This window comes from Acipenser ruthenus, chromosome 56, assembly GCF_902713425.1.
Source record: "Acipenser ruthenus chromosome 56, fAciRut3.2 maternal haplotype, whole genome shotgun sequence".
In the NCBI taxonomy this organism is placed as follows: Eukaryota; Metazoa; Chordata; class Actinopteri; order Acipenseriformes; family Acipenseridae; genus Acipenser; species Acipenser ruthenus.
In genome coordinates this window covers 4,377,322-4,403,478 of record NC_081244.1, presented here as the reverse complement: position 1 = coordinate 4,403,478, position 26,157 = coordinate 4,377,322, and the positions used below count along the sequence as shown (strand labels likewise).

General features: G+C 42.8%; 2 protein-coding genes across 2 annotated transcripts; one reads left to right on the top strand and one right to left on the bottom strand.

Moving 5' to 3' along the window:
• Positions 1 to 1,972: 1,972 nt before the first annotated feature.
• On the bottom strand, positions 1,973 to 25,022 carry LOC117969261 (uncharacterized). Its single transcript, XM_059017366.1, has 6 exons — positions 24,992 to 25,022; positions 24,516 to 24,709; positions 16,170 to 16,670; positions 15,153 to 15,315; positions 9,835 to 10,028; positions 1,973 to 2,502 (listed from the first exon to the last, which is right to left on the bottom strand). Exons 1-6 carry the CDS (start codon positions 25,020 to 25,022, stop codon positions 2,032 to 2,034), a joined length of 1,554 nt encoding a protein of 517 aa, XP_058873349.1. The 3' UTR covers positions 1,973 to 2,031.
• Positions 15,005 to 15,790, top strand: LOC131724723 (histone H1-like). Its single transcript, XM_059017373.1, has one exon. It carries the CDS (start codon positions 15,131 to 15,133, stop codon positions 15,728 to 15,730), a length of 600 nt encoding a protein of 199 aa, XP_058873356.1. The 5' UTR covers positions 15,005 to 15,130; the 3' UTR covers positions 15,731 to 15,790.
• Positions 25,023 to 26,157: the final 1,135 nt, after the last annotated feature.

Sequence of the window (26,157 nt, the reverse complement as noted above, 5' to 3'; positions counted from 1 at the left end):
CGACTGACCCTGGAATGAACTGTCAAAACATCCAGTCCGGGGCACACTGTTCCTGTTCTACAGTGCCCTCACAGGTCGGGAGGGAGATTGTTGACTCGGATTAATTTGCTCTCTGTCACAAATAAGAGAAAGGAATGCCCATTGACTACAATGGAGAAAGGAATGGCCATTGATGAATGAAGAACATAAGAAAGTTTACAAACGAGAGGAGGCCATTCAGCCCATCTTCCTCGTTTGGTTGTTTATTGATCCCAGAATCTCATCAAGCAGCTTCATCTCCCAGGGTGTCGGTTTCAACAACATTACTGGGGAGTTGGTTCCAGTCCCTCGCAATTCTCTCTGTAAAAAAGTGCCTCCTATTTTCTGTTCTGAATGCCCCTTTATCTAATCTCCATTTGTGACCCCTGGTCCTTGTTTTCTTTTTTCGACATTGTCTATACCATTTAGGATGCTGAATGTTTGAATCAGATCACTGTGTAGTCTTCTTTGTTCAAGACTGAATAGGTTCAATTCTTTTAGCCTGTCTGCATAAGACATGCCTTTTAAACCCGGGATAATTCTGGTCGCTCTTCTTTGCACTCTTTTTAGAGCAGCAATATCCTTTTTATAACGAGGTGACCAGAACTCAACACAATATTCTAGGTGAGGTCTTACTAATGCATTGTAAAGTTTTAACATTACTTCCCTTGATTTAAATTCAACACTTTTCATCATATATCCGAGCATCTTGTTGGCCTTTTTTATAGCTGCCTTTTCTGTCCTGCCTGTCTTTCTTTGTTTCTGAGAATTTGCAGGTCAGTACAGCCTTTCGTATTAATGAATTGACAAATTAATTAATTAACTATTAGATGAATTAAGAAATACGTTTATGAATTACTGTATGAATTGACGAATTTATGTACGAATTGCTGGACAAATTGACCAATTCTCGAATTGACAAATTAATGGCTGGATAGTTTTGACACAAATGGCGTTCCATAGATATCTCTACCATTCTACACAGATTAAGTTTAAACACTAGGCTATACAGCGTGGTAGCTCCCTCTAGTGGTCTGAATATATTTTAACATTGTATCATTAAGTATCTCCACTTAATTTACTATAAAATACTCGTCCATTCCTTTCGTGTTTTTATTCATTCTTTTTGTGGCTGTCGTTTACAAAAACATAATGACAGGTTTTACAAGCAACGAATCCAGTCACGTGTTGTTTATTTTCATTCGCTAAGATTCCAAAACAATTCCACACTTCTGATTTACCTCTCCAACTATTATCCACCACATGATACAGACCCTGCGAAATATTTTTAATGTCACCGAGCAGACGTGATAAAAAAGATCCTGCGATGTATCAAACAAGCGAGAACAACACTGACTCCTCTCCCTAATCGCCTCCTGCTTTAGTGCAGGAAATGCCGGTACATTTACCTTCTAGACGTTATTTGGGAAAGGGTTACAGACGATTACGCTGAACGGACAGAAAACTTTTTCGCTGATTCAAATTCAGACCCGCAAATTATTTTTTTGACCCGAACCCAAACCGCAAACCGCGAAAAAGTTCACATTCTGACCCGAACTCGACCCGCTTTTGCGTGTCACCCGCGGGCCCTGCGACAATGAACCCAAAGGCTCTTTTCAGAGCCAACACATCTTTCTGAAGAGATTTTCCTTCTATACATCATAAATGTGGCACTGCTGTGGTATTTTAGCACGCAGTTAATAATATTACATTAGAGTAAATTAGTCGATCCTGTATTAAATAGAATTATGATTTAATTAGGGATATGAAAGTTTGGTTCATATCCAGTCAGATTCTAGTTTGTCTAAATGCGGCCTCTTGTCATCTAAATAACACTCAACCATTATGTTAGATGCAAACACTTCCACTGTATATAGATAACATGTTCAAATTGTTAAATGTATCAGACAATTAAAAACAATAGGTATTGGAAAATAACGCTTTCAGAGAAGTGGGTGGCTCTTAAAAGAGCCTTTGGGTTTCACTGTGTTTTTGTTTTAGGGGTGATGCAGTTTAAGCGCGTTCCCCTCGGATGCGGCGGGCCAGCTGGATGTCTTTGGGCATGATGGTGACTCTCTTGGCGTGGATGGCACACAGGTTGGTGTCCTCAAAGAGCCCGACAAGGTAAGCCTCGCTAGCCTCCTGCAGCGCCATCACAGCGGAGCTCTGGAAGCGCAGGTCGGTCTTGAAATCCTGAGCAATTTCTCGGACGAGCCGCTGGAAGGGCAGCTTGCGGATCAGCAGCTCGGTGGATTTCTGATAGCGGCGGATTTCCCTCAGAGCCACAGTCCCAGGCCTGTAGCGGTGAGGTTTCTTCACGCCGCCGGTAGCGGGGGCGCTTTTTCGGGCAGCCTTGGTAGCGAGCTGCTTCCTGGGCGCCTTTCCACCGGTGGACTTACGAGCGGTCTGCTTGGTTCTTGCCATTTCTAAACTCTTACACACAGTATCACAAACTCTGTAAAATAGAACACAAGCAAGCCGACACCACAGCATTTATTGACTTACTGAGCTGCTCAGAGGGAAAGAGGGAAAACAGATTCAATTAAAATGAATAAATAGAATGAAAAAAGCATGAATACTTTTAAAAGTGTGACTGGGGACAACATTATGAGCCCCAGCGGTTATCTCAGACGAGTTTTGTTTCTCCCGGCTGCAGTGAGTCTTCATAGCGGAGAGACGCACTGAGAAAGAGCGGGGCTCAGACAACACGGGACAGGGGGGGTTTATAAGGTATATAACACAACCAGCAACTATATCAGGGGAGGCGTGAGAAACATTTATTTCAAACACTGAACATAATTAACTGTACAACAAACGAAGCAGTGCATTATAAACACAACGTGCAGAGAAGTCTGTTCAAGAGGCCAGGGCAGAATTATACAGAACTTCGTGGGAACTTCAATGAAACGTAATATTGTCTTTCAGCAGTTCGCGTTTCATTCATTTGAGGATTGTGATCACCGGCCAATGTGGCACCTACTGTAGGCTTGTGATATCAGTACTTAAAATTGTTACGTTTTAGTATTTCAAATTGAACTAATTGGTTATTTCTGACTGTGAAGTTGGTATTAAACATAAACCGATTCAATGCGCTCTTACAGAAAAAGTGGGTGGCTCTTAGAAGAGCCTTTTGGGTTTTATAGATGTTAGAAGGGGCGTCCGAATGATTTACTTCTTGGCTGGCTTCTCGGTTTTCTTGGGCAGCAGCACGGCCTGGATGTTGGGCAGGACTCCGCCCTGAGCGATGGTGACGCCTCCCATCAGCTTGTTGAGCTCCTCGTCGTTGCGGACAGCGAGCTGCAGGTGACGCGGGATGATTCTGGTTTTCTTGTTGTCCCGGGCGGCGTTCCCGGCCAGCTCCAGGATTTCAGCAGTCAGGTACTCGAGCACAGCGGCCAGATACACCGGGGCTCCAGCGCCGACACGCTGGGCATAGTTTCCCTTCCGCAGAAGCCTGTGAACACGACCGACTGGGAACTGCAGTCCTGCCCTGGAGGAGCGAGTCTTTGCCTTAGCACGGGCTTTACCGCCAGTCTTTCCTCTTCCAGACATCTTCACTGTAGTTCAGAATACTACAACAATAAATGCGAGTCTGCTCTCTTGCTGTTTTATACACGCTGGCTCATTCTTAGAATGTTAAAAATCGTCACAGCGGAGGAGGGCGGGCAGTATTTCATTTGCGTGTCCCTGATTGGTTGTATCATTCCCTGCCCGCTGTTTCTAGTTTGGCGCTGTTCTGCTGCAGATTGTCTTTTGTTTCCTCTTGGCGCTCATTTTTTAATTGTAACCCAGTTGGAACACAATGTAACACTTTAGAACTGTTTAAAACCACACTGCCCGCAGTCATGTCCGATTTTAGTTATAAGTTCTGTGCGCTTCAATTAAGCAGAAAGCCGATATTGTTGATGGTCCCTTTTGTTTACATGGTGTAAAGGTAGTTGCAGCTGCAGCTATACCAGCTGACCCTTGGATTTAAGGGTGCGTTCAGGGAGATCATTCTGCGCTGATTCTGTGCAGAATCTGACCAGTTCATAGAAGATCATTCGCTAAATTGGTCAGAATCTGCGCAGAATGACCTCCGTGAACGCACCCTAAATCTTCTTGCTATAAAACCACTCTGTCAGCCAAATACGAGTATTTAATGCAAACAAATTGAAATACGTATATGTTAATTTAAAAACCAAAATCCTTTACAACAGATGTATAAGTTAATCATAACTCTTTCTAATATGACAGAACGTTAAATTAATTAATAGGGCATACAATAGACTGCATTTTTCTTTTGTTATTTTCTATTATGATCATCAATCATAGTGGTTATCTTTAGCTTACTACCCTCTTATAAAGGCTGGGAAGGTAACGTTCCATTTCTAAATGCCGGGAGCTGTAGATTCCTGTTTTTCGTATCAATGTTTCTAATGTATGAACGTGACCCTTTGTGTTAAGAGTATGATACAATACACCAGAATCCGCAGTCAAGCTGCTATGAAACAATCGCATTGGTAGAAGAAGCAAGAAGTCAATAATCATGCAAAAAATTATTTTGTGTTTCTACATATAACTTGTTATTAATGAATATTGAGTTATTGATGCATTTAACATGAAAAACATAAGACCTAAACTAACCGTTGTAGAAAAAGGCGCTGAATTCAAACTTGAACTCAAAAGAAAAAAAACTGAGCTCGCGGCAAAGTCACCACCCCTTCAATGCGTTCCCATAGCGCAGCCAATCACATCAAACTACTCCGTGACGTTGCTTGGTTCACAGTTGAACATTCTCAATCTAAAGGATTGTTTGGTAGTAATTTGCATACAGGCTGTATAAATAGCGGGGCTCTGGGGCTGGTTGCTCATTCATCTTTGAAGAAGCATTAGAGAAGGAAACATGCCAGAACCAAAAGCTGCACCCGCGCCGAAGAAAGGCTCCAAGAAGGCTGTTGCCAAGACCCAGCCTAAGGGAGGAAAGAAGCGCAGAAAGACCAGGAAGGAGAGCTACGCCATCTACGTGTACAAAGTGCTGAAGCAGGTCCACCCCGACACCGGCATCTCTTCCAAGGCGATGGGCATCATGAACTCGTTCGTCAACGACATTTTCGAGCGCATCGCCGGCGAGTCGTCCCGCCTGGCTCACTACAACAAGCGCTCCACCATCACTTCCCGGGAGATCCAGACAGCCGTGCGCCTCCTGCTGCCCGGAGAGCTGGCCAAGCACGCCGTGTCTGAGGGCACCAAGGCCGTCACCAAGTACACCAGCTCCAAGTAAACCGAGACCGTCCCTGCTCCGTCTTTACAACACAAAGGCTCTTCTAAGAGCCACCCAAATACCAGAGAAGGAGATTTAATTCCTATTTTTATCGTGCTTTTATATATTAAAATAATAATCGTACTGGTGGTAAGGACGCTTTTCCTCCTTATTTAACTTGAAAGGAAAAGCTACATTGAACAACAACTTACGTTCTTCAGAAATGGAATACATCGATCATTTAAGGGTTACCTATAAAACCTGCTGGAGATCGTGTCTCTGCAGGACCAGGTTTGTCCACCCCTGGGTTAGTGTCTAGCGGGCACGTCTTCTGTGCATCCTGCTTACTTAGAGGTACAGTAGGTCATAATATAAGCACACCCAAACCAGAAGAAACCACAATAATAAAAAAATGTAATGAATAGATTTTAACAGTGCAAAAATTAAAACAATCATTTCAATCGGAATTAGGCGGATAAAATGATCCCCAGAGACAGACGTGTGAGGTCATTGAGGGCGTGTCTGGGGTAAAGGCGCTCATTCTAGGACTGTGAATTTCAACCAGGTCCGCTTTGTGTTCATAACACTGCGACTCGCTGGAAAACTTTTATTTCAACTTGATATTTTGTCGTTGTAATTTGAAGATGTCTGGTCGTGGTAAGGGAGGTAAAGGACTCGGAAAAGGGGGCGCTAAGCGTCATCGCAAAGTGCTTCGTGATAATATCCAGGGCATCACCAAGCCCGCTATCCGCCGCCTGGCTCGCCGCGGAGGAGTGAAGCGAATCTCCGGGCTGATCTATGAAGAGACCCGCGGGGTGCTGAAGGTGTTCCTGGAGAATGTGATCCGGGATGCCGTCACCTACACCGAGCACGCCAAGAGAAAGACCGTCACCGCTATGGATGTGGTGTACGCTCTGAAGCGCCAGGGTCGCACTCTGTACGGATTCGGAGGGTAAAGATTTGGACCCAAGGACACGAACACAAAGGCTCTTTTAAGAGCCGCCCACCTTTACATTTAACGAGCTTTCAATTCTGAAACAAACTGCATTTAGGACACCAGCACAATGTTTGCTTAAAAGTTTTAAAGCAAGTTTGTATTAATGTTTTGCATTATTGTCTAAATATTTATTTAAATAGTTGAGCCATATTTCACGCCGCGTATCTAAAATTGGATCTTTTTCTAAAAAAAAAAGTTAAAGCATTTAATTGGATAAGTCTATTGAATAAAAAATATATATAAAAAGTGAACCTTTGTGTTGACACAATGATAAAATACGAGCTCCGTTTTACCCGATTCCTGCTTGCAGGATGAAAGCGCGATAAGCCTTTTTGTTTTGAAAATGTTGCCCAATTTTGTAAATAAATTAAAAGCAGGAAAGTATCACCTTTCAAGCTGCTATGATAAAATCAGTTATCTTTGGTAGAAGTAAGAAGCATCAACATTGATACGGTTTCAACATTTAACTTGTTTAGACCACAAAATAAGTGACTTGGGTTTCAAAATGTATTTATATTTGTATATTTAAGACGCATTGGGTGTGGATTTCAGTATTGCTGTGTACTGAAATTTTATGTAATTAAATAAACGAAAAACAAAAAGACCTAAACTAACCGTTCTAGAAAAAAGGCGCCGAATTCAAACTTGAACTCTAAAGAAAAAAACTAAGCTCGCGGCAAAGTCACCACCCCCTCAGTGCGATCCCATAGCGCAGCCAATTACATCAAACTACTCCGTGACGTTGCTTGGTTCACAGTTGAACATTCTCAATCTAAAGGATTGTTTGGTAATCATTTGCATACAGGCTGTATAAATACTGGGGCTCTGGGGCTGGTTGATCATTCATCTTTGTAGAAGCATCAGAGAAAGAAACATGCCAGAACCGAAAGCTGCACCCGCGCCGAAGAAAGGCTCCAAGAAGGCTGTTGCCAAGACCCAGCCTAAGGGAGGAAAGAAGCGCAGAAAGACCAGGAAGGAGAGCTACGCCATCTACGTGTACAAAGTGCTGAAGCAGGTCCACCCCGACACCGGCATCTCTTCCAAGGCGATGGGCATCATGAACTCGTTCGTCAACGACATTTTCGAGCGCATCGCCGGCGAGTCGTCCCGCCTGGCTCACTACAACAAGCGCTCCACCATCACTTCCCGGGAGATCCAGACAGCCGTGCGCCTCCTGCTGCCCGGAGAGCTGGCCAAGCACGCCGTGTCTGAGGGCACCAAGGCCGTCACCAAGTACACCAGCTCCAAGTAAACCGAGACCGTCCCTGCTCCGTCTTTACAACACAAAGGCTCTTCTAAGAGCCACCCAAATACCGCAAAAAGAGTACAATTCTCATTTCAGTTTTCTGCAGATTTTGAAGTAAACGTGTTGAAGGTACGTGTTTTTTTCTTTTTTTATCTTTTATTTCGGTATAGAATTAATTTTCTATCTATTAAACTTGCAAATTCATCGGGTTTTACGAGTTATATTTTTCCTGCAAAGTCGATCCCGATCTGTTTAATTTTGGCGGGGACAAATTAATTTGTATATGTTAGGACAACTTCAAATATTACAAAAAACATCATCTTGCATGTATGCGTTTTAATAAACTTTTATTGAAAAAATCAATAGTTAACTAATTTATTTAATGTATATCACTACTGCTTTTTAAAAGCATAAAAAATAACAGTCCGGGTCGTGTTCTGAGCTGGTATTTACTTCTTTGGAAGAACTTAAACTGTTTGTCAAATGGAGATGAACTTTGCATCGAGTCACACCAAAGGGATATTGAGGGCGTTGTGCTTTTTTCTTTCTCCACTAGATGTCACTCTTCTCATTTATAACGTCTTTATCTCTGGTTCATAACAGAAACGGATGCCAGTCTTAGTTTTGAATTGAATCACATTTGCCAATGCTATACGATTATGAAAATTGTCTACAATTCTCTTAACACAATTCCTTTGTTAATATTACTGTCCAAGTACTTCCTCATCAACATGCATACAACATCGGCTTAAATAGTTAAATATTTCTGGGGCCATGTCTCAAGAAATTCCACATTAGTACATTGAATATACATAGTTTAATGACTATAGGTCATTGTAAGAAATTCTGAATGTATTTGTGAATTATAGCTTAAAGCATTACTACATAGTCCCTGTTACTTTTTTTTTCTAGAGCAATCTAGGTGAAGTACCTTACTCAAGGGTACAGCAGCAGTGTCCCCCACCTGGGATTGAACCCATGACCCTCCGATCAAGAGTCCTAACCACTACTCCACACTGCTGCTCCGCACTGTTGATACTGAGCACACGGCACTTTAGGGCAAAATAAACAGACAAACAAAACAGATTAACACTAAACAAACAGACAAACGAACACGGTGAGTCCCAGCAAACACAAAAGTATGGTGCTGGTCCTACCAGCACGAAATAGCAATTCTATGCTTTAATTTAATTTATTTTTTATTTTCTCCTTCTCCACACCCGTTCTCCACTCCCCGAACACACGACCCCGAGTGAGTGAAACATGCATCTGTATATACTGTTGTGCTGGGATTCAATTACCAATTAATTATTCTCTTGAATCCCAGTACGTGAACTAATTTGTGCCACCCCGTGCTCATATACTATTTAATACTTTAAATGAACGTGAAGTGCAATCCCCGTGCCTAAATACAACTATATATTTTAAATCACTTGTGCTACACACACCCATTTATATCCCGTGCAGCAATATTTATACACCAACATTAACACACCAACGCAACATATAACACACAAATGCACACAGGGGCGGGGCACATTGCCACAGCATGTTATATTGGTGAATGGTACAACTGTTCCGGCTCTGGGTGTAGAACTTTGAACTGGTGGGTCTAGTATTTAAATAGTCAACATAAAAGAAATCCAGGGTCCTATTGCACTTTATCCACTAGGTGGAGTAGTCAGTATTATTTGGTACACGGTAAGGCCCAGCCTAACACACGACATGACATACCAATTAGAAAAAAACTAAGCATTTTCTTGGGTGCACCTTTTAAAGTCGTCGTTTTAACAAGCCACACAGCAGTGGTTGGGCCAAACGTAAACATTTCAAACACCAAACATATCATTCAATCATTCACCAGCCTCAGCTCATTGATAATATGAGGAGAAGGCTGGGCAGACAGGTCCTGCAGCAGCTGCAATTGGTACACAGTCAGCAGACCAGCGGTGTTTGCTAGTCTCGCTGCCAGTGCCCCCGCGCTGTATGCCTTTTTTAAGTGCATCTCAGTGACCCTACACTGTTTATTTGGGCAGGAGAAGTCACGGGACAGCGCTAAAATGTCTGCACTAAAGCAGCCACCGTGGAATCAACGGGCGGGAAATGCTGGAGCAACAGCTTCTCCATGCCCTGGAGGGCATACAATGCTTCCACCCATCTGGAGCAAGTGGGCGCTGATGCTGGGCTGCCCCACAAAGACTGCAACTCCTCCACAAAATCCGGGAGGGGCTTACAGCGCTGTATAGTTGACACTGAGGTTTCAAAAACTGATCGGTGGACCTGGGTCTCCTCAGTCCAAGGGATCTGGACACGGGCAGCAGCTCTGCTCACAAGGGCTGCTACCTCGTCCACCAGTGGACCGCTAGGAGCCATATAGGTCTCAGACGGGGAGACCTCTAAACAGGAGGGGTCCTCTTTTCCCCCTTTGAAATTGCATTCCTCCATGGAGATGGCCAGGGACGCCACATCGTCCTGCTCCTCTTCAATCAGCTGAGACTGCGGGAGAGCAGGGACCAGTGCTGGAGCTGAGGGTGTGCAGGGGAGCTGTCAAATTGACAAGACGCTCCAACAACGACTGCTGATTTGCAACCATGCTTCCTAGCTGTGTCATTTGTGCCCAAGGCGACAGCTCCGGAGTCGTGTTAGCCGTCTGGTGAATTTACAAAACAAAAGACAGTTACTAACAGTGCTACAAACAAACAAAACACTCACAAACACTTTTATGCGCAATACAATATAAATGGGAAACTCTCCCGGTCCTTCCAGTTCCTTGCCGTTTCTGAACTTAGCGAAGGAAAAGATTTATGATCCTCTGACCCCTTTATGCTGTCACGCATGACCCCTTGGTAAACGAGTGCAGCTGTCTCTACAATCTGCAGCTGCTATGTCGTTTCCCTTCCAGGTCAATATGTTCCTGCAACAGAGTCTCATCATCTTCCAGACTGACTGATTTCCCGGCCCGGGGAAATAACTCTCAGGCCAGCTCCTCCAAAGACTTCCCCTTTCGCTGCTTAGAGTCCTCAAAGGTCGGGAGGGAGATTTACAACCAAAACTCATTATATTTCTTTCACAGACATACAGACAGACAACCTGCATATACCTCCCACATCATTGATCAATATGTTGTGCTGAGCTGAGCAGATATAACACCAACACGGTCTGCTCTGTAGAAGTGGAGCCGTGCAGTGTCACATTTGAAGACTTCTTTGATTGTCTAATAGAATAATGGGGAGGTTAACAGAAGACAAATAGATAGGTATTAACTCCTAGAGTGCGTTGTTTGTGTACTGGATTACAGATTTTCACATACCCAGACAACAATTACACCAAGAATAACCCCAGAGACTTGGTTTATTCAACGTTTAATGAATCACAGTATTATTAGTACTCTTTCGGTTTGTTAACGCTTAACTGGTTCGAGCGATCGCAGATCCAAGTGAAACTTAGCTTATAGACAATCCAGGCAGTCTCACATACAGGACGTCTCTTGTGTTATCTGGACAGAGTTGTATGTTGTTTGTTTTAACTGATGATGGCTGTCTGTGGTTGCTTGTGTTGCCTTGCCCCTTCTACTGCTTGTAAGTGTGGTGGGAGGGAATGCAGAGTTAGGGTTAAAACCCGAACAACATCGCATTTCCCTACTTTTGTCATTTTAATATCAACCCTAACCGATGCATTAATTATTTTTTATTTGCAAAGAATATATATATATATATATATATTCTCTTTTTATTTTTATTGTTCTATTACTTATTTAAATTAATTGAAGCTATTTAAACAAGCATTCAATTTGACTAACATTTCTCTGAGTCTAACACTGCAAGTAATATATATCATGTTCCTTTTGTTTAAAACACGGTCTCCAGCGCTGAAGACTGTATGGTTGAAATTTTTTCAAATGTATTGCAATACGGTTGGAAATATATTTTAAAACATAGTGTAATAGAGGTTTCAACACGGAACGCACCTCCTAAAACAGCAGACCATGTCAATTAAAAATATAAGGTATGCCTCCTGTTTGCTGAAACCTGGGATCGAATCAGGGATCTTTCAATCTTCAGTCTGACACTCTCCCAACAGAGCTATTTCGACGTGCCGAGCTCTTTCGGTGAGATTTGATTCTGCAAACAACTGCTGATAACAAGGCTTCAAGCTAAGTAATTATTATTATTTATTTATTTAGCAGACGCCTTTATCCAAGGCGACTTAGAGAGACTAGGGTGTGTGAACTATTCATCAGCTGCAGAGTCACTTACAACAACGTTTCACTCGAAAGACGGAGCACAAGGAGGTTAAGTGACTTGCTCAGGGTCACACAATGAGTCAGTGGTTGAGCTGGGATTTGAACCGGGGACCTCCTGGTTACAAGTCCTTTTCTTTAACCACTGGACCACACAGGCTCAAGTAATCCTAGCTACTCATTGGTAGGATCAGTTTCACTCTGAAACTGCACAAGATGACATGTACACTAAGAGACACGTGATGCACTAACTTATAGCATTGGCAACTGTGATTCAGCAATTTAGAAAAAACTGAGATAGGTACTTGGATCATTATTTGTTTCTTTATTTAGAGATGACAGAACAGTGACATCTAGTGGAGAAAGGAAAAAACACGATGGCACAAATATCCCTTCTGTGTGACTCAATGCAAAGTTCATCTCCATTTGAAATACAGTTTAAGTGCTTGCAAACCAGTAAATAGCAGCTCTGAACACGACCTCAACTGCACATAGTCCGACGTTGTTTTTTACGTGATGTGATACATATAAAAGATCATATGGGTTGATGATGGGGCTCACGATAAAAAAGACATTTATAAACTGAAAATGAAAAAAAGACTATTCGATACACATGAAAATAAAAATAAGAATGTGGCAATAGACAAGTTCTGTTACTACAGCCTATGGGAGTTCCATTCTAGGCGAATCTCTATCTCCATGTTGATCCATGTTCTTGTCGTTATTCGTCGTCTCGGTACAATCAGAATAGAGATCACGTGTCATGTCGTTGACCTCTCTAGCACACTGAAACACACGCTGCACTTCCGGTCAAGGTGCTCCACCAAGCGCTGCTACATGCAAAGGCAGTGTGTAAACAAACTGGACAAGCAACATTGTCAAGGCTTATGAATAAATGATTATAATATAAAGGGGACACCAGCACGGAGGGGTGTGTGTGTGTGTGTGTGTGTGTGTGTGTGTGTGTGTGTGTGTGTGTGTGTGTGTGTATGTGTGTTACGGGTCTGGGGATGGCATGACTCGTTACAGATCACTGTGAAAAAGAAACCGAGACAGTTCTGCTTTCTCTTCCTTCGCTGGATTCTTCACCAATTAATACAAAACAGCACATTTACAAAATACAATCCTTCATTCCATCAGTTTCCATTTATTTGACAAAAAAATCACATTAATTACTAGTTATATTTCTTTCTTTATACGTTAAATAAGTGACAGAGAGCAACTAGAGCGAATTGTTTACTGTAAAACAAGGTTAATGTTTCTTGTAATATTTGCAGTTGTCGAAACAAATCCAGATGAAGTTATTCCCACCGCAATTACAGATCCGGGTGGATTTTACAGGAAAAATACAACTATGCAATAAAATGTATCTAAAATGAATATGTTCCATCCCTACCACAAAAACAAAACACACAATCCGTACCTTCGACTTCTTCGTTTTAGAATTTGCAGAAAAATTAAAATGAGAATTGTACTCTTTTTGCGGTATTTGGGTGGCTCTTAGAAGAGCCTTTGTGTTGTAAAGACGGAGCAGGGACGGTCTCGGTTTACTTGGAGCTGGTGTACTTGGTGACGGCCTTGGTGCCCTCAGACACGGCGTGCTTGGCCAGCTCTCCGGGCAGCAGGAGGCGCACGGCTGTCTGGATCTCCCGGGAAGTGATGGTGGAGCGCTTGTTGTAGTGAGCCAGGCGGGACGACTCGCCGGCGATGCGCTCGAAAATGTCGTTGACGAACGAGTTCATGATGCCCATCGCCTTGGAAGAGATGCCGGTGTCGGGGTGGACCTGCTTCAGCACTTTGTACACGTAGATGGCGTAGCTCTCCTTCCTGGTCTTTCTGCGCTTCTTTCCTCCCTTAGGCTGGCTCTTGGCAACAGCCTTCTTGGAGCCTTTCTTCGGCGCGGGTGCAGCTTTCGGTTCTGGCATTTTTCTTCTCTGATACTTTTTCAAAGATGAATGAACAACCAGCCCCAGAGTCCCGCTATTTATACAGCCTGTATGCAAATTATTACCAAACAATCCTTTAGATTGAGAATGTTCAACTGTGAACCAAGCAACGTCACGGAGTAGTTCGATGTGATTGGTTGGAAACGAAGGGGTGTTGACTTTACAGCGAGCTGAGTATTTTTTTCTTTCCGAGTTCAGGTTTGAATTTAGCGCCCTTTTCCACAACGGTTAGTTTAGGTCTTTTGTTTATCATTTATTAGATACATCAATAATTCAACAGACAGCAATAATATAAATATATATAATCCACACCCGACCCGTCTTAAAATACATATCAAATCATATAGTAAGTCCCCCTGAATAATAATAATCTATCTATCTATCTATAGATATGCGCAGTCTAAAACCTAACTCATTAAACAAGTTAACTGTTGGAACACAGTATCAATATCGATCGATTTTGACTTCTTGCTCTCTACCAACGAGTATCTCTTGTTTCATAGTTGCTTGAATGGTGATACTTCGCCTCGAATTCAGAAAATAGGAAAAATGCGTAAAACATTTCCATTGTATATAGATAACGAGAAACAACTGAATAGATTAATTAAACTGCTTCAGAATAAGTTGTTATTTTTTTTTTTGCTTTGTTTTCTACATAACGGTTATTTATTTTTCCTGCGTATTAGTTGTATGTGTGCAGAGGCGAATGCACGGGAACACAGAACCATTAGACAGGTCGTATTTCCTATGAAATACATCACCAGCACAAGATTGAAACTAGTGAGAGAATGCTGTGGTGAAGCCAGGGTAATTCAATTGTGCAACAAGTGTGGTCACGGATACAGAGAAATAATACAATTCAACAAAGAAATTCTCCCAATCGATTGTAATGGGATGTGCCTGCAGTGTGTTAACCACACCTAACAGAAAGGCGATTAAATGTGCAGTTTAACAAACCTCACGCTTCAAAGCTATTAAGTTGTGTTTGACTAGCCTTCTCGTTGGTGAAACAAAGCATACAGTTACTTTAAACAGTGAATTTATCATTTTATATAAAACAAATACAGCGAAGTGCTGAGCGAGCAGTTTGGTTTTGCTGGAAGGTAATGACGTTTTTCTCACCTCAATTAAACACGCAGTACATTTCCTGGTTAAAGAATAAGCTATATTGTAAACGCAAACCTCCTCTTTTCCTACCATCGGTTTTTTGTGTATATTTGTTAGTATTTCACTATTAAATTGTATATTTTGTGCAGGTAGAAAACACAAGACTGAACGTTTTCAAAATGAGTGTGCTGCCTGTGGGTCAGTTGAGTCTACACGGTTCTCATCGTGTCGATAAGTTCCGCGCTCTGCCTTTCTGCGCACATTCTCTGACAGACAGAAGCGTCCTTTATTTTGCGTTGGTTTTAGTTTGTTTCCGTGTTACAAAATCTTAGAGATGGCAGAAACTGCTCCAGCACCAGCCGCTCCTGCTCCGGCTAAAGCTCCCAAGAAGAAGACCGCAGCAAAGCCCAAGAAATCGGGTCCCAGCGTGTCGGAGCTCATCGTCAAGGCTGTGTCTGCCTCCAAGGAGCGCAGCGGGCTGTCCGTGGCGGCGCTCAAGAAGATCCTGCAGGCCGGCGGCTACGATGTGGAGAAGAACAACTCCCACGTCAATAGAGCCCTCAAGAGCCTGGTGACCAAGGAGACCCTGCTACAGACCAAGGGCACCGGCGCCTCGGGCTCCTTCAAGCTCAACAAAAAAGCAGCTGAAGCCAAGAAGAAAGCAGCTCCCAAGAAACCAGCGGCAAAGAAAGCGGTTGTCAAGAAAGCGACGAAAAAGGTTTCAGCAAAGAAAGCAGCGACACCCAAGAAGTCTCCTAAGAAAGCGAAAAAACCAAAAGCTGTAAAGAAGGCGCCCAAGAGCCCAAAGAAAGCGGCTGCCAAGCCTAAAAAGGCCGTCAAGAGTCCGAAGAAAGCGAAGGCAGCGCCTAAACCTAAAAAGGCAACCAAGGCAGCTAAACCCGCAGCGAAGAAGGCGGCTCCTAAAAAGAAGTGAACAGTTAAAGCGACGATGCGACAATGAACCCAAAGGCTCTTTTCAGAGCCAACACATCTTTATAAAGAGATTTTCCTTCTATACATCATAAATTTGGCACTGTTGTGGTATTTTAGCACGCAGTTAATATTACATTAGAGTAAATCAATCGATTATGTATTAAATATAATTATGATTTGATTAGGTATATTAAAGTTTGGTTCATATCCATTCAGATTCTAGTTTGTCTAAATGCGGCCTCTTGTCATCTAAATAACATTCAACCATTATGTTAGATGCAAACACTTCCACTGTATATAGATAACATGTTCAAATTGTTAAATGTATCAGACAATTAAAAACAATAGGTATTGGAATATAACGCTTTCAGAGAAGTGGGTGGCTCTTAAAAGAGCCTTTGGGTTTCACTGTGTTTTTGTTTTAGGGGTGATGCAGTTTAAGCGCGTTCCCCTCGGATGCGGCGGGCCAGCTGGATGTCTTTGGGCATGATGGTGACTCTCTTGGCGTGGATGGCACACAGGTTGGTGTCCTCAAAGAGCCCGACAAGGTAAGCCTCGCTAGCCTCCTGCAGCGCCATCACAGCGGAGCTCTGGAAGCGCAGGTCGGTCTTGAAATCCTGAGCGATTTCTCGGACAAGCCGCTGGAAGGGCAGCTTGCGGATCAGCAGCTCGGTGGATTTCTGATAGCGGCGGATTTCCCTCAGAGCCACAGTCCCAGGCCTGTAGCGGTGAGGTTTCTTCACGCCGCCGGTAGCGGGGGCGCTTTTTCGGGCAGCCTTGGTAGCGAGCTGCTTCCTGGGCGCCTTTCCACCGGTGGACTTACGAGCGGTCTGCTTGGTTCTTGCCATTTCTAAACTCTTACACACAGTATCACAAACTCTGTAAAATAGAACACAAGCAAGCCGACACACAGCATTTATTGACTTACTGAGCTGCTCTGATAGGATGAGTCACTTAGGGCGGGTTTATGTTCCTCATTGGTTATATTCCAGATTCTCAATAACTGATTGGGTGATTTGAATTTTGCGCGCATTCTATGACACGGCCACTGTCCCGTCCGGTTTGCGCTGCTTTTAATACGCTTCTGATTTTCTGCTGTTATTCAGTCTCACTATTCTATTGAAAAATACATGCCATTGTTTTTGAAAGAAAGTAATCGAAGACAGTGCAATATCGATTCATATTTATAAAGAACCCGTAGCTCACGTCTCACTTTGTATTTAAGAATACTTAACAATACTTTATATATTTGCAATTAAACGAGGCAGATTGTGTTTCATTGGATTGTAAAGAAAAAAACATCCACAAACAGACAACATCCTTCTTCGTGGCAAAGAGGGAAAACAGATTCAATTAAAATGAGTAAATAGAATGAAAAAAACATGAATACTTTTAAAAGTGTGACTGGGGACAACATTATGAGCCCCAGCGGTTATCTCAGACGAGTTTTGTGTCTCCCGGCTGCAGTGAGTCTTCATAGCGGAGAGACGCACTGAGAAAGAGCGGGGCTCAGACAACACGGGACAGGGGGGGTATATAACACAACCAGCAACTATATCAGGGGAGGCGTGAGAAACATTTATTTCAAACACTGAACATAATTAACTGTACAACAAACGAAGCAGTGCATTATAAACACAACGTGCAGAGAAGTCTGTTCAAGAGGCCAGGGCAGAATTATACAGAACTTCGTGGGAACTTCAATGAAACGCAATATTGTCTTTCAGCAGTTCGCGTTTCATTCATGTGAGGATTGTGATCACCCGCCAATGTGGCATCTACTGTAGGCTTGTGATATCAGTACTTAAAATTGTTACGTTTTAGTATTTCAAATTAAACTAATTGGTTATTTCTGACTGTGAAATTGGTATTAAACATAAACAGATTCAATGCGCTCTTACTGAAAAAGTGGGTGGCTCTTAGAAGAGCCTTTTGGGTTTTATAGATGTTAGAAGGGGCGTCCGAATGATTTATTTCTTGGCTGGCTTCTCGGTTTTCTTGGGCAGCAGCACGGCCTGGATGTTGGGCAGCACTCCGCCCTGAGCGATGGTGACGCCTCCCATCAGCTTGTTGAGCTCCTCGTCGTTGCGCACAGCGAGCTGCAGGTGACGCGGGATGATTCTGGTTTTCTTGTTGTCCCGGGCGGCGTTCCCGGCCAGCTCCAGGATTTCAGCAGTCAGGTACTCGAGCACAGCGGCCAGATAGACCGGGGCTCCAGCGCCGACACGCTGGGCATAGTTTCCCTTCCGCAGCAGCCTGTGAACACGACCGACTGGGAACTGCAGTCCTGCCCTGGAGGAGCGAGTCTTTGCCTTAGCACGGGCTTTACCGCCAGTCTTTCCTCTTCCAGACATCTTCACTGTAGTTCAGAATACTACAACAATAAATGCGAGTCTGCTCTCTTGCTGTTTTATACACGCTGGCTCATTCTTAGAATGTTAAAAATCATCATAGCGGAGGAGGGCGGGCAGTATTTCATTTGCATGCCTCTGATTGGTTGTATCATTCCCTGCCCGCTGTTTCTAGTTTGGCGCTGTTCTGCTGCGGATTGTCTTTTGTTTCCTCTTGGCGCTCATTTTTGAATTGTAACCCAGTTGGAACACAATGTAACAGTTTAGAACTGTTTAAAACCTGCCACAGTCATGTCCGATTTCAGTTATAAGTTCTGTGCGCTTCAATTAAGCAGAAAGCCGATATTGTTGATGGTCCCTTTTGTTTACATGGTGTAAAGGTAGTTGCAGCTGCAGCTATACCAGCTGACCCTTGGATTTAAGGGTGCGTTCAGGGAGATCATTCTGCGCTGATTCTGTGCAGAATCTGACCAGTTCATAGAAGATCATTCGCTAAATTGGTCAGAATCTGCACAGAATGACCTCCGTGAACGCACCCTAAATCTTCTTGCTATAAAACCACTCTGTCAGCCAAATACTAGTATTTAATGCAAACAAATTGAAATACGTATGTTAATTTAAAAACCCAAATCCTTTACAACAGATGTATAAGTTAATCATAACTCTTTCTAATATGACAGAACGTTAAATTAATTAATAGGGCATACAATAGACTGCATTTTTCTTTTGTTATTTTCTATTATGATCATTAATCATAGTGGTTATCTTTAGCTTACTACCCTCTTTATAAAGGCTGGGAAGGTAACGTTCCATTTCTAAATGCCGGGAGCTGTAGATTCTTGTTTTTCGTATTAATGTTTCTAATGTATGAACGTGACCCTTTGTGTTAAGAGTATGAAGCAGCAAGAAGTCAAAAATCATGCAATAAATGATTTTGTGTTTCAACATATAACTTGTTATTAATGAATATTGAGTTACTGATGCATTTAACATGAAAAACATAAGCCCTAAACTAACCGTTGTAGAAAAAGGCGCTGAATTCAAACCAGAACTCGAAAAAAAAAAAAAACTCAGTTCTTTGTAAAGTCTCCCCCCCCCCCCCCCCACTGCGTTTCCAACCAATCACATCGATATACTCCGTGACGTTGCTTGGTTCACAGTTGAACATTCTCACTCTAAGGGGTTGTTTAGTAATAATTTGCATACTGGGGCTGGTTGCTCCATTCATCTTTGAAGAAGCATCAGAGAAGGAAAATGCCAGAACCGAAAGCTGCACCCGCGCCGAAGAAAGGCTCCAAGAAGGCTGTTGCCAAGAGCCAGCCTAAGGGAGGAAAGAAGCGCAGAAAGACCAGGAAGGAGAGCTACGCCATCTACGTGTACAAAGTGCTGAAGCAGGTCCACCCCGACACCGGCATCTCTTCCAAGGCGATGGGCATCATGAACTAGTTCGTCAACGACATTTTCGAGCGCATCGCCGGCGAGTCGTCCCGCCTGGCTCATTACAACAAGCGCTCCACCATCACTTCCCGGGAGATCCAGACAGCCGTGCGCCTCCTGCTGCCCGGAGAGCTGGCCAAGCACGCCGTGTCTGAGGGCACCAAGGCCGTCACCAAGTACACCAGCTCCAAGTAAACCGAGACCGTCCCCGCTCCGTCTTTACAACACAAAGGCTCTTCTAAGAGCCACCAAAATACCAGAGAAAGAGATTTAAATCCTATTTTTATCGTGCTTTTCTATATTAAACTAATAATTGTATTGGTGGTAAGGACGTTTTTCCTCCTTATTTCACTTGAAAGGAAAAGCTACTTTGAACAACAACTTACATTCTTCAGAAATGGAATACATCGATCATTTAAGGGTTACCTATAAAACCTGCTGGAGATCGTGTCTCTGCAGGACCAGGTTTGTCCACCCCTGGGTTAGAGTCCAGCGGTCACGTCTTCTGTGCATCCTGCTTACTTAGAGGTACAGGAGGTTATTATATAAGCACACCCAAACCAGAAGAAACCACAATAATAATAAAAAAGTAATGAATAGATATTAACAGTGCAAAAATTAAAACAATAATCATTTCAATCCGAATCGAAATTAGGCGGATAAAATGCTCTCCAGAGACAGACGTGTGAGCTCATTGAGGGCGTGTCTGGGGTAAAGGCGCTCTTTCTAGGACTGTGAATTTCAACCAGGTCCGCTTTGTGTTCATAACACTGCAAGTCGCTGGGTAGTTTTTATTTCAACTTGATATTTTGTCGCTGTAATTTGAAGATGTCTGGTCGTGGCAAGGGAGGTAAAGGACTCGGAAAAGGGGGCGCTAAGCGTCATCGCAAAGTGCTCCGCGATAATATCCAGGGCATCACCAAGCCCGCTATCCGCCGCCTGGCTCGCCGCGGAGGAGTGAAGCGAATCTCCGGGCTGATCTATGAAGAGACCCGCGGGGTGCTGAAGGTGTTCCTGGAGAATGTGATCCGGGATGCCGTCACCTACACTGAGCACGCCAAGAGAAAGACCGTCACCGCTATGGATGTGGTGTACGCTCTGAAGCGCCAGGGTCGCACTCTGTACGGATTCGGAGGCTAAAGATTTGGACACAAGGACACGAACACAAAGGCTCTTTTAAGAGCCGCCCATCTTTACATTTAAAGAGCTTTGAATGATTAAACAAACTGCATTTAGGACTCCAGCACAACGTTTGCTTAAAAGTTTTAGAGCAAGTTTGTATTAATGTTTTGCATTATTGTCTAAATATTTATTTAAATAGTTAAGACATATTTCACGCCGCGTATCTAAAATTGGATCTTTTTCTGAAAAAAAAGTTAAAGCATTTAATTGGATCAGTATTGAATAAAAATATATATAAAAAGTGAACCTTTGTGTTGACACAATGATAAAATACGAGCTCCGTTTTACCCGATTCCTGCTTGCAGGATGAAAGCGCGATAAGCCTTTTTGTTTTGAAAATGTTGACCAATTTTGTAAAATAAATTAAAAGCAGGAAAGTATCACCATTCAAGCTGCTATGATAAAATCAGTTATCTTTGGTAGAAGTAAGAAGCATCAACATTGATACGGTTTCAACATTTAACTTGTTTAGACCACAAAATAAGTGACTTGGGTTTCAAAATGTATTTATATTTGTATATTTAAGACGCATTGGGTGTGGATTTCAGTATTGCTGTGTACTGAAATTTTATGTAATTAAATAAACGAAAAACAAAAAGACCTAAACTAACCGTTCTAGAAAAAAGGCGCCGAATTCAAACTTGAACTCTAAAGAAAAAAACTAAGCTCGCGGCAAAGTCACCACCCCCTCAGTGCGATCCCATAGCGCAGCCAATTACATCAAACTACTCCGTGACGTTGCTTGGTTCACAGTTGAACATTCTCAATCTAAAGGATTGTTTGGTACTAATTTGCATACAGGCTGTATAAATTCTGGGGCTCTGGGGCTGGTTGATCATTCATCTTTGAACTGTATCAGAGAAAGAAACATGCCAGAACCGAAAGCTGCACCCGCGCCGAAGAAAGGCTCCAAGAAGGCTGTTGCCAAGACCCAGCCTAAGGGAGGAAAGAAGCGCAGAAAGACCAGGAAGGAGAGCTACGCCATCTACGTGTACAAAGTGCTGAAGCAGGTCCACCCCGACACCGGCATCTCTTCCAAGGCGATGGGCATCATGAACTCGTTCGTCAACGACATTTTCGAGCGCATCGCCGGCGAGTCGTCCCGCCTGGCTCACTACAACAAGCGCTCCACCATCACTTCCCGGGAGATCCAGACAGCCGTGCGCCTCCTGCTGCCCGGAGAGCTGGCCAAGCACGCCGTGTCTGAGGGCACCAAGGCCGTCACCAAGTACACCAGCTCCAAGTAAACCGAGACCGTCCCTGCTCCGTCTTTACAACACAAAGGCTCTTCTAAGAGCCACCCAAATACCGCAAAAAGAGTACAATTCTCATTTCAGTTCTCTGCAGATTTTGATGTAAACGTGTTGAAGGTACGTGTTTTTTTTCCTTTTTTTATTTTTTATTTCGGTATAGAATTAATTTTGTATCTATTAAACTTGCAAATTCATCGGGTTTTACGAGTTATATTTTTCCTGCAAAGTCGATCCCGATCTGTTTAATTTTGGCGGGAACAAATTAATTTGTATATGTTAGGACAATGCGTTTTAATAAACTTTTATTGGAAAAAATCACTAGTTAACTCATTTATTTAATGTATATCACTATTGCTTTTTAAAAGCATAAAAAAACAGTCCGGGTCGTGTTCTGAGCTGGTATTTACTTCTTTGGAAGAACTTAAACTGTTTGTCAAATGGAGATGAACTTTGCATCGAGTCACACAAAAGGGATATTGAGGGTGTTGTGCTTTTTTCTTTCTCCACTAGATGTCACTCTTCTCATTTATAACGTCTTTATCTCTGGTTCATAACAGAAACGGATGCCAGTCTTAGTTTTGAATTGAATCACATTTGCCAATGCTGTAAAATTTTGAAAATTGTCTGCAATTCTCTTAACACAATTCCTTTGTTAATATTACTGTCCAAGTGCTTCCTCATCAACATGCATACAACATCGGCTTAAATAGCTTTGAGTTAAAGACAGTAGTGTGGAGTAGTGGTTAGGGCTCTGGACTCTTGACCGGAGGGTCGTGGGTTCAATCCCTGTGGAGGACACTGCTGCTGTACCCTTGAGCAAGGTACTTTACCCAGATTGCTCCAGTAAAAACCCAGCTGTATAAATGGGTAATTGTATGTAAAAATAATGTGTAAAAAATAATGTAATTGAATGTAAAAAATAATTTGATATCTTGTAACAATTGTAAGTCGCCCTGGATAAGGGCGTCTGCTAAGAAATAAATAATAATAATAATAATATTTCTGGGGCCATGTCTCAAGAAATTCCACATCAGTACATTGAATATACATAGTTTAATGACTATAGGTCATTGTAAGACAAATAAAGTGAGAAATACAGAAATTATGAATGTATTTGTGAATTATAGGTTAAAACATTACTGCATAGTCCCTGTTACTTTTTTTTTTTCTGGAGCAATCTAGGTGAAGTACCTTACTCAAGGGTACAGCAGCAGTGTCCCCCACCTGGGATTTAACCCATGACCCTCTGATCAAGAGTCCTAACCACTACTCCACACTGCTGCTCCGCACTGTTGATACTGAGCACACGGCACTTGAGGCCAAAATAAACAGACAAACAAAACAGATTAACACTAAACAAACAGACAAACGAACACGGTGAGTCCCAGCAAACACACAAGTATGGTGCTGGTCCTACCAGCACGAAATAGCAATTCTATGCTTTAATTTAATTTATTTTTTATTTTCTCCTTCTCCACACCTGTTCTCCACTCCCCGAACACACAACCCCAAGTGAGTGAAACATGCATCTATATATACTGTTGTGCCGGGATTCAATTACCAATTAATTATTCTCTTGTATCCCAGTACGTGAACTAATTTGTGCAACCCCGTGCTCACATACTATTTAATATTTTAAATGCACAGGAAGTGATTGTGTAATCCCTGTGCCTAAATACAACTATATATTTTTAATCACTTGTGCTACACACAACCATTTATATCCCGTGTAGCAATATCTATACTCCAACGCCAACGCAACATATAACACACAAATGCACACAGGGGCGTTGCACATTGCCACAGCATGTTATATTGGTGAATGGTACAACTGTTCCGACTCTTGGTGTAGAACTTTGAACTGGTCTGTCTAGTATTTAAATAGTCAACATAAAAGAAATCCAGGGTCCTATTGCACTTTATCCACTAGGTGGAGTAGTCAGTATTATTTGGTACACGGTAAGGCCCAGCCTATCACACGACATGACATACCAATTAGAAAAAAACTAAGCATTTTCTTGGGTGCATCTTTTAAAGTCGTCGTTTTAACAAGCCACACAGCAGTGGTTGGGCCAAACGTAAACATTTCAAACACCAAACATATCATTCAATCATTCACCAGCCTCAGCTCATTGATAATATGAGGAGAAGGCCGGGCAGACAGGTCTTGCAACAGCTGCGATGTTTGCTAGTCTCGCTGCCAGTGCCCCCGCACTGTATGCCTTTTTTAAGTGCATCTCGGTAACTCTAAACTGTTTATTTGGGCAGGAGAAATTAGGGGACAGCGTTAAAATGTCTGCACTAAAACAGCCACCGTGGAATCAACGGGCGGGAAATGCTGGAGCAACAGCTTCTCCATGCCCTGGAGGGCATACAATGCTTCCACCCGTCTGGAGCAAGTGGGCGCTGATGCTGGGCTGCCCCACAAAGACTGCAACTCCTCCACAAAATCCGGTAGGGGCTTACAGCACTGTATAGTTGACACTGAGGTTTCAAAAACTGATCGGTGGACCTGGGTCTCCTCAGTCCAAGGGATCTGGACATGGGCAGCAGCTCTGCTCACAAGGGCTGCTACCTCGTCCACCAGTGGACCGCTAGGAGCCATATAGGTCTCAGACGGGGAGACCTCTAAACAGGAGTGGTCCTCTTTTCCAACTTTGAATTTGCATTCCTCCATGGAGATGGCCAGGGACGCCACATCGTCCTGCTCCTCTTCAATCAGCTGAGACTGCGGGAGAGCAGGGACCACTGCTGGAGCTGAGGGTGTGCAGGGGGAGCTGTCAAATTGATAAGGCGCTCCAACGACGACTGCTCATTTGCAACCATGCTTGCTAGCTGTGTCATTTGTGCCCAAGGCGACAGCTCCGGAGTCGTGTTAGCCGTCTGGTGAATTTACAAAACAAAAGACAATTACTAACAGTGCTACAAACAAACAAAACACTCACAAACACTTTTATGCGCAATACAATATAAATGGGAAACTCTCCCGGTCCTTCCAGTTCCTTGTCGTTTCTGAACTTAGCGAAGGAAAAGATTTACGATCCTCTGACCCCTTTATGCTGTCACGCATGACCTCTTGGTAAACGAGTGCAACTGTCTCTTCAATCTGCAGCTGCTATGTCGTTTCCCTTCCAGGTCAATATGTTCCTGCAACAGAGTCTCATCATCTTCCAGACTGACTGACTTCCCGGCCCGGGGAAAGAACTCTCAGGCCAGCCCGTCCAAAGACTTCCCCTTTCGCTGCTTAGAGTCCTCAAAGGTCGGGAGGGAGATTTACAACCAAAACTCATTATATTTCTGTCACAGACATACAGACAGACAACCTGCATATACCTCCCACATCACTTATCAATATGTTGTGCTGAGCTGAGCAGATATAACACCAACACGGTCTGCTCTGTAGAAGTGGAGCCGTGCAGTGTCACATTTGAAGACTTCTTTGATTGTCTAATAGAATAATGGGGAGGTTAACAGAAGACAAATAGATAGGTATTAACTCCTAGAGTGTGTTGTTTGTGTACTGGATTACATATTTTCACATACCCAGACAACAATTACACCAAGAATAACCCCAGAGACTTGGTTTATTCAACGTTTAATGAATCACAGTATTATTAGTACTCTTTCGGTTTGTTAACGCTTAACTGGTTCGAGCGATCTCAGATCCAAGTGAAACTTAGCTTATAGACAATCCAGGCAGTCTAACATACAGGGCGTCTCTTGTGTTATATGGACAGAGTTGTATGTTGTTTGTTTTAACTGATGATGGCTGTCTGTGGCTGCTTGTGTTGCCTTGCCCCTTCTACTACTTGTAGGTGTGGTGGGAGGAAATGCAGAGTTAGGGTTAAAACCCTAACAACATTGCATTTCCCTACTTTTGTCGTTTTAATATCAACCCTAACCGATGTATTATTTTTTTTATTTGCAAAGAATATATATATATATATATATATTCTCTTTTTATTTTTATTGTTCTATTACTTATTTAAATTAATTTGAAAGATTTAAACAAGCATTCAATTCGACTAACATTTCTCTGAGTCTAACACTGCAAGTAATATATATATCATGTTCCTTTTGTTTAAAACACGGTCGCCAGCGCTGAAGACTGTATGGTTGAAATTTTTTAAAATGTATTGCATTACGGTTGGAAATATATTTTAAAACATAGTGTAATAGAGGTTTCAACACGGAACGCACCTCCT

What these genes read in the sequence shown, in the direction of transcription:
- LOC131724723 (XM_059017373.1), top strand. Translation starts at nt 15,131, where the DNA reads ATGGCAGAAACTGCTCCAGCACCAGCCGCTCCTGCTCCGGCTAAAGCT.
- LOC117969261 (XM_059017366.1), bottom strand. Translation starts at nt 25,022, where the DNA reads ATGCGTGACAGCATAAAGGGGTCAGAGGATC. An exon ending in GCATCCGAGGGGAACGCGCT is followed by an intron (nt 15,316 to 16,169) that starts TAAACTGCATCA and finishes TCCACATCGTAG; the next exon opens with CCGCCGGCCTGCAGGATCTT. An exon ending in AGCCGGAGCAGGAGCGGCTG is followed by an intron (nt 10,029 to 15,152) that starts GTGCTGGAGCAG and finishes GCACACCCTCAG; the next exon opens with CTCCAGCACTGGTCCCTGCT.